Source organism: Monodelphis domestica, chromosome 7 (genome assembly GCF_027887165.1).
Source record: "Monodelphis domestica isolate mMonDom1 chromosome 7, mMonDom1.pri, whole genome shotgun sequence".
Lineage (NCBI taxonomy): Eukaryota > Metazoa > Chordata > Mammalia > Didelphimorphia > Didelphidae > Monodelphis > Monodelphis domestica.
The window spans coordinates 15,919,422-15,933,338 of record NC_077233.1 but is presented as its reverse complement, the minus strand read 5'-3'; the positions used below and the strand labels follow the sequence as shown (position 1 = coordinate 15,933,338).

The 13,917-nt window shown below is 43.8% G+C and overlaps 1 protein-coding gene across 2 annotated transcripts in view; it reads right to left on the bottom strand.

Annotated features, from left to right (window-relative positions):
- The window catches only part of BMPER (BMP binding endothelial regulator), a 308,190-nt gene that overhangs the window by 246,657 nt on the left and 47,616 nt on the right, over positions 1–13,917 (bottom strand). For both annotated transcript variants that reach the window (XM_007499951.3, XM_001365000.4), the window contains exon 3: positions 6,122–6,221. In XM_007499951.3, coding sequence (XP_007500013.2) covers positions 6,122–6,221 — 100 coding nt within the window. The remainder of the gene's footprint in view (positions 1–6,121; positions 6,222–13,917) is intronic.

Below are 13,917 nucleotides of genomic sequence, written 5' to 3'. Positions count from 1 at the left end.
AGGTTAAAAGTGATTTGAACAGAAATGATGAGGATGACCATTCAAACTTTTGCCTATGCTCTTCTCCATTCTGATCTATTAGAATTGACCATGCCATACAGGAAGGGTCTATTCAAAACTCATGCTGATGATGGCCCTGATAATGGCCTATTTTCATGTAAATGAAACTATTTCTGGAAGAGTCATTTGCTACTAAATGGGACTGAAGGTTGATCAGAGTATGCTACATCAAAATAAAAGGGGGGCAGCTGGGTAGCTCAGCGAATTGAGAGCCAGGCCTAGAGATGGGAGGTTCTGGGTTCAAATGTGACCTCATACACTTCCTGGTTGTATGACTCTGGGCAAGTCACTTTACCCCATTGCCTAGCCCTTACCACTCTTCTGCCTTGGAACCAATACACAATATTGATTCCATGATGGAAGATGATGGTTTTTAAAATAAAATAAAATAAAATAAAATAAAAGGTAGAGGGGACTGAGTGCTTAAAGCACTATATAAATATCAGTAAATATTAATAATCTCCTTTTCCTGATATGGACACAGGAAGGAAGGAAGGAAGGAAGGAAGGAAGGAAGGAAGGAAGGAAGGAAGGAAGGAAGGAAGGAAGGAAGGAAGGAAGGAAGGAAGGAAGGAAGGAAGGAAGGAAGGAAGGGAGGAAGGGAGGAAGGGAGGAAGGGAGGGAGGGAGGGAGGGAGGGAGGAAGGGAGGGAGGGAGGGAGGAAGGAAGGAAGGAAGGAAGGAAGGAAGGAAGGAAGGAAGGAAGGAAGGAAGGAAGGAAGGAAGGAAGGAAGGAAGGAAGGAAGGAAGGGAGGGAGGGAGGGAGGGAGGGAGGAAGGAAGGAAGGAAGGAAGGAAGGAAGGAAGGAAGGAAGGAAGGAAGGAAGGAAGGAAGGAAGGAAGGAAGGAAGGAAGGAAGGAAGGAAGGAAGGAAGGAAGGAAGGAAGGAAGGAAGGAAGGAAGGAAGGAAGGAAGGGAGGGAGGGAGGGAGGAAGGGAGGAAGGGAGGAAGGGAGGAAGGGAGGAAGGAAGGAAGGAAGGAAGGAAGGAAGGAAGGAAGGAAGGAAGGAAGGAAGGAAGGAAGGAAGGAAGGAAGGAAGGAAGGAAGGAAGGAAGGAAGGAAGGAAGGAAAAGGAAGGAAGGAAGGAAGGAAGGAAGGAAGGAAGGAAGGAAGGAAGGGAGGGAGGGAGGGAGGGAGGGAGGGAGGGAGGGAGGGAGGGAGGGAGGAAGGAAGGGAGAGAGAGAGAGAGAGAGAGAGAGAGAGAGAGAGAGAGAGAGAGAGAGAGAGAGAGAGAGAGAGAGAGAGAGAGAGAGAGAGAGAGAGAGAGAGGGAGGGAGGGAGGGAGGGACGTCAGGAAGCCTTTATTCAACGCTGACTAGGAACTAGGAACTGTAATAGGTGCTGGCCACAGAAGTGGAAAAGTGAGACAGTCCCTGCCGGCCAGAAGAGTGCATTCCAAGAGGGAATGATAATCCTTATAAGAGGCTGCAGCAGCAGCAAATCAGCTGGAAGGTTCCCACAAAGTTAATGAGCATAAGCAGATGATCATGTATCTGTCCTAATACCATTTCCACTGATGAAACCATCTCCCATTTCAGCTGTCGAATCTTTGAAAAATGTTATAATCGTGATGATCTTTCAGTGAAAAATTAAATCTTTCTTACAAATATCAAGAATCTAATGTTAAGTCCATTTTATGCCGGTCACCATGGGGGATGATGGGAAGGAGAAGCTGTGCAAAGATGAGGAAGGAGAGCAAGAGAGAAGAGGAGGAGGGACAAGCCAGGGATTGTTCTCGAGGCACCGAAAGTAGACTGGAGGGAAATGACTTGGAGATGGGATGATCAGATTGACTGACCAAAGGGAAATAGGGAGGGCAGGAAGGGCAAGAATAACCACAACTCACATCTACATGGGACTTCAAAGTTTGCAGAACACGTTTTGTGATCATTTCATAGGAGGAACATGCCACAGTTGGTCTTATGCCCATTTTGCAGGTGAGCAAAACAAAGGCTCGGGAAATGAAATGATTAGTTTGTGATCACAAAGTAAATGTCAGATACAGGATTTGAATGGATTTTCCCTCTGAATTGGAACCTAGCATTCTTCCCTGCAGCCCCAGATAATACAGCATTCTGAAAGAGGCTGAAGGAATGCCTTAAACTCCCACAAGGTCTCAGGGACAATCAGAACAGGAGGATTTGCGAGTGAGTTATGAATAGGAGAAGGAAATGGTGTTTATTAGGTACCTGCTATGTGCCAGGCTCTGTGCTAAGAGCTTTACAAATATCTCACCTGCTGGAACGGCACTCAGAGCAGGGAGCGCAGAGAGAGTCTGCCGCTATGGATTCATCCTATGCTTCTCTGCTATGGAACTGACATAAGTAATTTTCAAACCCGGGGACAAAGCAGTTCCATAGTCAATTACCATACAGGAACTGGTGCCAAAGATTCTTATTTTTCAGATGAGGAAACTGAGGCCTGGAGGGTTTTTATGGTTTAGACATATTGGGTGCTCCCAGGAGACCGTACACTCCTTGAGGGCAGTTGCTTACTTTTTATTGATATGTTATTATTACTTATGCCTTAATATTAATTAATTCTTGAATATTAAAGTTAAATATTAAAATTATTGAAATTAAATTTGTTAGACATTAAGTTAAAACTTATTTCTTAACATGTCTTATTTTGTTTATTGTCCTCCTATCCACAGAGTATTGCACTTAAATCGTACGGCGCCATGCTCCAAACACACAGCTGTGAGGTAGAGGGTCAAAGATGAGGATGGGGTCTATTCCCGAAGGGTGCAATTAGTGGTGCTTCCTGCCCCCAAGGACTCTGCAGAGACAGAGAGGAATACGGACTGTTTAGGAAGAAAAAAGTATCCTGTAGGTATTTGCAAGACCTGGAACATGCATCCATTTGGATGGAATCACACAAGTAGCAAAAAATGTGAAACTGGATTTGAACTCAGATCTCCCCAATTCCAAGGCCAATGCTCTGTTCAATATAACACCCTAGATAAATCCCTGAGTGCAGAGTCTTAACACTCTACCCATGGACTCTTATGGTAGCCTACTGGTTGGTCTCCCAACCACCAGTCTCTGCCCACCCCAGTCAATCCTCCAGTGGGAGGTCAAAGTGGCCTTCCTTAAGTCCACTTCAGACTGAGCCACTTCCTAGTCTGTAAACTCCAGTGGAGACCTCCAGAGAAGGGAAAGCGATGCCTTCCGGGGGCAGCCCATTCATGCCACGTTAAAACAGCTCTAATTGTTAGGATGGTCTTTATTATCATCAAGTCTAAACCTGCCTCTCCACAATTTCCACCCACTGCACTAGGAATTCAGCAGGGTCTCTGCTGGAGAAGACTATAATCCCGTGTGAGAAAAGACTTCCATTCGCCACCGGGAAGTAAATTAAACAAGGTAATGCTAAGGGGGAAAAGAGCACATTAGAGTTGTCAAGAAAGTGCTGAATTGGAGTCACAAATCTGAGTTCAAATCCTGGTTCTGTCACTTACTCCCTTTGGTATCTTGGGCAATTAATTGAGCGGACCCATTTGGACTTGCTTCTTCATTGGTAAACAGAGAAGGTTGGATGAGATGGCTTCTACCTCCCCATCCTACATGGCCTTGACAGATTCATTGGACCTTGCTGGGTCTCCGTCTCTTCATCAATAAAAAGAGAAGGGTGGAGAAACTGGCCTCTCTGGTTCCTTCCAGCTCTAGAACTTTGAGCCTATGATGGACCAATGTTTTTGCTTCATGGAATCCTTTGGTCATCTTGCAAACACTATGAACCCTTTCTCAGAATGATGTGCTCTTTAGTCATTGAAGGAAGTGCTCCATTTGAGTTAGAGGCTAATGAAAACAAAAGAAGGGCTCTGGATTTCCTGTCCAAGGTCATAGACACCCCCAAATGTATCTGTGACCCTCTTGGGGATCTCTCACATTAAGAACTCCCACTATATAACCTCGGTAATTCAGCTCATCTTTCTGAACCTTGGTTTCCCCGTCTGTTAAAAGGGGGGAATTAGATTGGACAGCCACTAATTTCCCTTCTAGTTCTGGAACTATGGTCTCAGGAGTCCCTGGTGAAGCCTGAACTCACTGGTCATGATGAGGGAAGATGCTTCATCTCTACAGTTCGGAAGGCTTTGATGACTGCTGTGGTATAGACTAGATCTGTGGAAGGGAGACACTGGGGGCTGGAGGGTCTGAGCCTTCCAGGAAAAGTATCACTTCTGTTAGGATTTGATGAGGAGTAAAATTTTGGTTCAAGGATGACAGATTTAGTGATATAAGAATAGAAGTGAGTTCTCTGGTGTACTTTATGGATAGGTGGGGCAGGTAAATTGTCCAACATTACTTGAGATTATGGAAGAGAACATCCATTAGAACTGTCTCATTTATAGATGAGAAAACTGGATCCAAGGATAGTTAATTGTCTTGCCTAAAGTTACACAGGAAGTGACAAAGGTATAATTTGAACTCAGGTCCTTTGACTCAAAATCTGGAGCTTTTTACCCAAAGTTCATTGGCATAATGAGTAGCATGAGAGAATCAGGGTAGATGTGAGCTCAGATTTTAGTTCTAATGCTTAATAGTTGTGTGATCCATGGACAAACCATGTCATCTGTCTCAGCCTCAGTTTCCTCACCTGAAAAATGAGAATCATCATCACTAATCCTCCTAGAGTGGTGAGAAAGAAAAAGACCAAGAATTTAAAGTGCTTTGCAAAGGCTCAGTCACTGTATAATGGCCTATTATTATGATTATCATCATCATCATCATTATTATTAATTAGGAGAACATTCCAGGCAGGGGAAATTAGTACTCACAAAAGCTCGGGGCTGGCAATGACCCTTGCGTATACATGGAACTGCAGAGAAGGCCAACTAGGCTAGAATAAAGGGTGGGTGTTGAATGAAGGAGCATCAAGAGCCAAAATTAAATTGTGACGGTCTAGGGGAGTCAGACGGAGAAGTTGGATATCACATGGCAGGAAGTGAGGAGATGCTAACGTTGTCAAGTAAAGGTGGGACAGCCATTAAGTTCTGATTAATGAAAAGGAAACAAGGGAGAGTGGAGACGGTCCCTCCTCCCCATTCCACACCCCCATCCCCATCATTATCTTTACAGTCACCTATTTGGGGACTTGTTTTGTCCCCAGTGGAAGGTAAGCTCACTGAGGGCAGGAATGTCTGCTTTTGTCTCAGGGCTTAGCACAGTTTCTAAGAAATAGTAGGTTTCTCTAAGTGTTTATTGAATGACTGAATGATTGAATGGATTATGTGGGGGGGGGGGAGCAGATTCAGTTCAGTTCAGTTCCATTCATCAAATTAAGCTCCAGCGCTTCAAAAGTCAGTAAACCAGTTGCTGGGGGGTTGTAGTTTTTAGGGTAACCGATTCAAATGACACAGGATGAAGATTAAAATGACCCAGCCTTAGCTCAGTGGATTGAGAGTCAGGTCTAGAGACAGGAGGTCTTGGGTTCAAATCTGACCCCAGCTGTGTGACCCTGGGAAAGTCACTTAACCTCCATTGCTTAGCCCTTACTGCTCTTCTGTCTTGGAACCAATACACAGTATTGATTCCAAAGTGGAAGGGAAGGATTTAAAAAATAAAATAAATAAAATAAAATGACCCAGCCTGGCAGTTCTCATAGATGCTAATGTAGGAAAAGGAGACGAGGAAGATGAAGACACGATATATGCAACAATAATGATAATTAGCATTCATATAGCCCTTACAATATTCCAGGCAGCATGCTAAGTGCTTTACAATCATTTGATTCTCACAACAACCCTGGGAAGTAGGTGCTGTTTTTATCCCCATTTTACAGATAAGGATACCGAGGTAAATAATTTTCCAGAGTCACACAGAAAGAATTTGAAACTAGATTTGAACTCGGGTCTTCCAGGCCCAGCTCTAGTCACTTGTTGCTAATGAGTAAATACAGGAGCTCTCCAGAGTAATTCAAAGCCATTTAGAGGAGGAAAGATTACAGTTTAGGGGTTGGAAATTCCCCTTCCTCAGCCCCACTCCCAGCCCCAAACTCCCACCCCCCAACTTGTCCACCGAGAAGAACCAAGGGAGCAGAAGCCAAACAAAGAAAACAGCACCTTTGCATCGCTCGCAGCAGGTTCCCCTCTGCTTGACCACCAGGGCACAGTCTTTGGAGAACAGCGGGCACTTCTCTCGTTTGCACGTCACTTCTTTATTCTGGGCCAAAAACAAAAAACAAGACAGAGACAATCAATCAAACTCTCACCTGGACACGCAGATACCTCTGAGGGTGCCTCTGCCCTACCTTCTGTCCCGAATTCCTCAAGAACTGGAAACAAAGGCAGCGTCCATCCGCTGGGAAATGACTGGAGACAGTGTGGCAAAGGGAACAGCGACAGTTACTGGACCCACAAAATAGTGGAGGAGAAGAATTCAGATTTAGAGATAAACAGCCCAGCAAACAATGTGCGGAGTGACTCTAAGAAGGTAAATGGAAAAATCAATCCAATGAAAGTGAACCCTGAGCAGCTGGAATAGCCACGCTTGAGCCCATGGAAGGGATGAGAACGTGGACTTCCCCTTCCTTCGTGGCAGAGTTGGAGCCACGGCTGTGGAGCGTGGCACATCCTATCAGACAGAGTTGGGCACTTTGGCTGAACATTTAAAAAATGTCCATCTTTATGTTAAGGGAAGAGTCCGCTGAAGTCTGTCAAGGGGTGGAGGGTAAAAATCGGAAATCAAACAAAAGAGAAATAAAAACCAGAATTGTATCTGCAAAAAGAAACCACTCGTGTTCGTGCCAAATCAAGAGAGACGGCAAAATGCTTACACAGTGCCTGGCACGCAGTAAGAGCTTAAGAACGGGTTCCCCAGTTCCTGCATCACAGAACGAGAGGGATCGCCTAGATGGCTCTCAGCTTCCCTGCTAGTGCTAAACGCGTCCTCAGAACTTCTATCTGAATCATGGAAAACTGGAAACGAACACAAGAAAAAGGCCAACTTCCTCTCAAGGAGAGAAAATGGGATTGTTTGAAAGAGAAGGGAGGGAGGGAGGGAAAACAGAACAATCTGTCTCTTGTAAGGGACCCTTTACCGGGATAAAATGATGCTGGGGGGAGTGTGGCTTCTCCTGTGCTAACATTATGTTTTAGGAGACTATAGAAACTATACTATTTGTTTAATCTGAATTTCTGCCAACTGGAGTACCTGGTCCAGGACTTCCTCAGGAGAACAATAATATTTGCCCGTGATCGTCCAACAGCCCTGAATTGTCCAGCACGTTAGAAAAAGTTCCAATACAAATACCAGCAAGAATGGGACTCTGGATGGGCTAGGACAAAAGAACCCCCACCCCCCCCACCAAACAAAGACACATTGGTCAGGGTTTTAGAGAATGACAGCCCCGGCTGCTAAAAGATGCCCGTTAATGAAAGTAGGGAGGAGTTCGCTTACTGTCTGAAAGATTAGTTTAAAATATATATTCATATATTTTAATTCATTATATTTTATAATTTTATTTTTTAATTTTTTAATTTATTTTTTACTTAAATTTAATTTAATTCATATAAAAATATTTTGTTATTCTATTCAACAAGAACAGCACATTCTGAGTGTGTACCTGTAGGTATGTTGTGTTCAAAGAAAAGGAATACTGTCGCTGCTCATCTACACTTCTAACATTACTGCATCTCATTGGAGGCTCACAACAGTCCAAAGCAAGAGCTATTATGGATCTCATTATGCCCATTTTATGAGTGAGGAAACTGAGGCAGACAAAGGCTAAGTGATCTAGGTGGTGGAGAGTGGAAGAAAGATTTGAAAGGGACCCTTCTCTGCTGACCTGGGTAACTGGTCTCGTCCAAAGCCGCAGAAGAATATGGTCGAAGGTCCAGAGATGGACCCCCAGCCCTCTTTTTGCCCTTTTGTCATGGAATGACCACTGGGTTTGGTGTCACGGGACCTAGGTTCTAAGCTCCACCCCTTACTGGCTTATTATAAAAGAGGGAGTTGGACTAGCTGGCCTCATAGCTCTCTGCCAGCTCTGGATCTGGGACGTTTCTGATTCTTTCACTTTCCAGAGAATACACAACCTGGGATACAAGGATTCATTTCAGACCAGGTCCAATTGCAAAGACAACTTCAATGGCACGCTCTCTGAGAAAGGGCATTCTAGGACAGGGAACAGCCTTCCTTTATTCCCTTCCCCTCTCCCATTCCTGGGGAATTCCAAGATACTCGATTGCTATCCCAGAGGTTTGACTGAAACAAACTTTGGGAGTAGCCTTTCAAAGATCCCAGAGCAAAAACCCATCAGCAGTCATCAGGGCGGTCTCTAGGCAAACCCACGTATTCAGGGCCCTGAGGATGTTACACCCGAAGAAGAGAAAACTTTGGGAGACAGAGCCACTCTTTTCACATCTTTGAAGGGCCGCCATGTAAGATTGTTCTATATGGTCTCTCCATCCATCAATGAATGGAAATTGCCAAAGAGTGACCCAAGACTTGAAAAAGAGAAAATAATCCAACAAAAGCTGCCCGTCAGTGACCTGAGCTCCTTCCTGAGATAATGGATTCCTACCCTCAAGAGGTAGGTCTTCTGTTAGGTACCAAAGAAAGGGATTCTTGCTTTCGTGTGAGCTGGCCCAGATGGCCACTGAAGTCCCCGTCACCTCTGAGTTTCTATACATTACTTTGGTGCTACCCACAATTTCCCCAGGGAAACTTATGGCAGGTATTCACCATGCCAGTGTACCTGTCCAGGTGCCTATGGATTAAGAGGTAATGTAGCCAGGGCTGTAGTATCAAACCCAAATTGGAATCCATACAGAAGAATCCCTTCAGGACTCATAGTGACTTAGTTTTGAAATGTGATATTACCTCTATTTCATTGTTTTTAAATTTAATTTTATATTTAATTTTATTCTATTTTTATTTACTTTGTTAGATTTTAATTTATTTGTATTTTAATTTATTTTGTCAAATATTTCCCTTAATCTGGCTCAGGCTATGCCCAGGGGGAATTTTGGGCTTCAGCCTTCCAGGGCCAAAGTGTTTTATACCTTTGAAGATGATTGGATTTGGAGTCAGCAAGGAAGTTCTGAGCTCAAATCAAACATTCATTAGCTGTGTGACCATGAACACTTAAGTGTTCTGTGCCTCAGTTTCCTTTTCTGTTAAATGGAAATGGCCCTACCTAGAATATCCCAGACATTCATCAATCAAAAAACATTCATTTAGTTCTTTGCTGGTTGTTGTTCAGTCACATCCAACTCTTCATGATCCTATTTGGGTTTTTTTGGCAAAAGATAGGTCATTTCCTTCTCCAACTCATTTACAGATGAGGAAACTGAGGCAAAAAGGGTCAAGTGACTTGTCTAGGATCACATACCTAGTAAGTTATTGTAAGCGTCTGTCTTCTGGTTCTGCTGAGGGCCAGACGAAGCAAGGCAGGGAAAACATTGTTTAAATGCCAGCTATTACTGTTACAGCTTCCCAAGGGGTGTCTTTTGGATAAAATAGGGAGAGCTCCTGGGATTTCACTAGAATACAGAGATCCAGGAGGATCTCCTGGAGGAAACTCCCTCCTAATGCTGGTGGGCTCTTCCTCTGAAACTTGAGGTCTTGGAGAACTTCCTAGAGCACTGAGACTTCCCCAGGGTCACACAGCCAATTGGAGTCGCAGGTCTTTGGAACTTGCTTCTTACTATCACCTTGTCTAGAAGATTGATTCAGCTTTGATACTCAGCACCTTCTCCAGATTCTCAATCATGGGTTCCCTCTGCCTGGAGGCAACAAACCCCTCCCCAGACCTCCCTCTGCAGAAGACTTTTCTGGCCAATTTCCTTTCTCATCAGCCTGCGGTGCCCTGAGTGCCCTCTACCCACCCCCCTCTCCAGCTTCCCACTGTACGAGGTCTTCCTCCACTAGGTTGTAAGCTCCTTGAAGGCAGGGACTGTCATTCTCTTTCTTATTTGTAGCCCCATCGCTTAGCAGAGTGCCTGGCACATAGCAGGCACTTAATCAATGTTTGTTGATCATTGACACTCGTTTATTTCTTATCTTTCCCAGTTTCTTTGCAAGGGAGCCTGAAGAATGGGAACAAGGGATGGATGGGAGAGACTTTTCTCTAAACAATCAGCTTCCTTTCCTCCTTTCCTAAGACTCTCTGCCCCCCAGGCATTGTGTTTCTGGCTCTGGCCTCCCTGCCCCACTCTGAAGCTTCCCATCTCCCCGATAAGAGCTCACAAATTCAGACCCTGCTGCCTGGAGCAGGGATTCTTACCCTGATTTCAGTGATCTTGGATGGGAGAAACTTACCATCTTTCTTTTTACTTATCTTAATCTGAAATTTACATTTCCTTCTATTAAGATTTTTTTAAAGTTATTCGGAGGCTTCCAGAGGCTTCATGAAACCGCCAAAGGGATCCATAACCTAAATGAGGTTATGATGGACTTAGAATCAAGAAGACTTGAGTTCAAATCTTGCCTGAGAATCAAGAAGACTTGAGTTCAAATAATGACTTGAAATCAAAAAGACTTAAGTTCAAATCTTGCCTTGGAATCAAGAAGACTTGAGTTCAAATAATGACTTGAAATCAAAAAGACTTAAGTTCAAATCTTGCCTTGGAATCAAGAAGACTTGAGTTCAAATAATGACTTGAAATCAAGAAGACTTGAGTTCAAATATTGCCTTGAAATCAAGAAGACTTGAGTTCAAATCTTGCCTTGAAATCAAGACTTGAGTTCAAATCTTGCCTTAGATAGGTACTAGCTGTGTAACTCTGGGCAAGTCATTTATTCTGTTTCCACATCTGTGAAATGGAGATAATAAGAGTACCTTCCTCAAAGGGCTTTTGTGAAGACCAGATAACATAAATATATGTAAAGCACATCAAAAATGTGTATAAATGCTAGCTAGTATAATAGCCAAAGCACAATAGATAGAAAGCTGGCTTCACAACCAGGAAGACATGAGGTCCAGTCCTACCTCTGACACATGCTGGCTAGGTGATTCTGGGCAAATCACTCCCATCAGCACTCCAGGCACCATGAGTTTCAGAGAAGGTGCTATCTGTCCTGGTAGAAGGAGTTTCCTCATCTGGGAATTCCTTATGCCAATAAGATCTCAGGTCGAGGGCATTTTGCAATCTGATTAGCATTCCTCAGACTCCATCTTTCCTGAAGAGCCTAGGTCAGCTCTAGAAAGGCTATCGAATGCTTTGCTGGGGTTTCCCTGAGCAGGAAGGCTCCTGGGGAGGACTTACTCATCAGAAGAGCACTGTAGCATAGAAGTCACGCCCTGGGACCTGAGAAGTACAAAAGAGACACACTGCTCTTATATATAAAAAACCATTTGCTAAATTAGAAAGCTGGGAGCCAGTCAAAATCCAGGGCAGCATCCCTCAATCTATAATAAATAACTTGTAATTACAGCTCAACACAAAATTTATTTTAACCAGATGGCTCAGGGAGTCACATCTGGATGCATTTATTTATTTATTTGTTCCCTTTCTTTGTGAGCACACGGGCAGCCAAAAGAAGGCAAACTGCATAGGGGAGTTTCTCGTGGCATTGATCTCCATACGACACTCAGAATTAGGGATTTCCCAAGAACGGTCAGATGGACATAGAAGAGTCCTAGCACATCGGGTACCATTTGGTTCACGGCTGGCCCAGATGGAAGAAGAGCCCATCTTAGAACTTGGGAGAAATAGGAAAAGAGAGTAGGGAGAAACTTCAGGAAAAGTTTAGTGGTGGGGAGGGAAGTGGGGGGCTTCCTCTCTGGTATTGGGAGCATGGATTTAAAGCTAAGAGGGAGCTCAAAGACCATCTAGGTCCCCCTCCTTGTGTTTTAGAAGGGGAGTACAAGGCCACCAGCTTCAAGATCCAATGCTTTTCTCTACTTAAATGCCAGTGAGATTAATTAACACCTTTTCCTTGGCTTTCCCATAAGGCCAACATCTTCTCCTTTTAACAAGCTAGTGTCTAGGTGGCTCAGTGGATAGGGTGCTTGGTCCAGAATAATGAAGACAAATTCAAATCCAGCCTCAGACACTTCCTAGCTGTGTGACCCTGGGCAAGTCACTTAACTCTTCTGGCCTCAGTCTGTTCATCCATAAAATGATTAGAGAAGGACATGGTAAACCATACCAGTATCCTTGCCAAGAAGACTCCAAGTGGAATCACAAAGGTTCAGACACAACTAAAGTGACTGAAAAACAATAATCCAATGGAAAACAATGTTAACTCTTCCTCCCTTTCTTCCTTTCTCCCTTCCTTTCCTCCCTCCTTTCTCTCTTTTTCTCTCTTTTCTTTCTTTCTCTTTCTTTTTTTCTTCTCTCTCTCTCTCTCTCTCTCTCTCTCTCTCTCTCTCTCTCTCTCTCTCTCTCTCTCTCTCTCTCTCTCTCTCTTTCTCTTTTTCTTTCATTCCTAAGCCTTCACTTGGCTTCTTCATTTCATTTATATCCCTTACTGCTTGTATAGCTATAGGCAAATCACAAAACCTCTCAGGGACCAAAATGTCTTCATCTGTTAAATGAAGAGATTGGGGGCATCCAGACCTAGAGATGGGAAGTTCAAATCTGGCCTCAGACACTTCCTAGCTGTGTGACTCTGGGCAAGTCACTTAACCCCCATTGTCTAGCCTTTACCACTCTTCTGCCTTGGAGTTTCAAAAAATAAAAACAGAAGAGGAGGAAGAAGAAGAAGAAGAAGAAGAAGAAGAAGAAGAAGAAGAAGAAGAAGAAGAAGAAGAAGAAGAAGAAGAAGAAGAAGAAGAAGAAGAAGAAGAAGAAGAAGAAGAAGAAGAAGAAGAAGAAGAAGAAGAAAGAAAGAAAGAAAGAAAGAAAGAAAGAAAGAAAGAAAGAAAGAAAGAAAGAAAGAAAGAAAGAAAGAAAGAAAGAAAGAAAGAAAGAAAGAAAGAAAGAAGAAAGAAGAAGAAGAAGAAGAAAGAAGAAGAAGAAGAAGAAGAAGAAGAAGAAGAAGAAGAAGAAGAAGAAGAAGAAGAAGAAGAAGAAGAAGAAGAAGAAGAAGAAGAAGAAGAAGAAGAAGAAGAAGAAGAAGAAGAAGAAGAAGAAGAAGAAGAAGAAGAAGAAGAAGAAGAAGAAGAAGAAGAAAGAAGGAGGAGGAGGAGGAGAACAACAACAACAACAACAACAACCACTAAAATGGCAGACATGGTGTGATGCCACTTCTCAGAAGTATGGTTTCCTCTTCTCCAAGAATAAGTGGGATGGACTAGATGACTTCTGAGCTCTCCTACAAATGGTTAGATATGGAAATTCCTTTAGGGAAATCAAAGGTGACTTGAGATTTCCAAACTGGGAGGATTTGGGCATCTTGAATAAAAATAAGGGCAATTAAAGGAGCAAGGTATTCCACTTTGGGGAGAGAGGCAAGGACCATACCCTACAGAGTTGAAAGGGCCCTCAGATGCAGCCTAGAATGCCAATGCCAGGGTGCCATTCACTGCTCTACACTCTCCCTCCAGCTGTAATATCTGTGATTCTAGATCCTTGAATGTGCCAATGGAGGGCTGGCCTTGCCTCACTGGGCCTGGGTCTCCTTCTTTGAGACTCAGGCCGGGAAAGGCTGTGGCTAGATCCCGGGCTTCCCAGGGGATGCCTGGAACCTTTCTAGGAATGTCCATTCCTGTCGAGTAACTGTGATAATAAAAGCAGAATAATTCAAAGGAGCTGCTTTGCAAGGCCACTACGAGTCAGTAGGAAGCAGAAAGTCCTCCAGGTTTAGACTTTAAAGGCCAGCAATGCTGAGGCCTGGGTTTTAGAGGAATGGCAGGAGGGAAGGAAGGTGCCCACGGGTACTGGATTCGAGCTCCTGGGATGGGGCACTGAGCTCCCTGTCTCTTAATAAGCAGAACACTCGGGTCTGAGCTGATGGTGTTTCTGCAGAA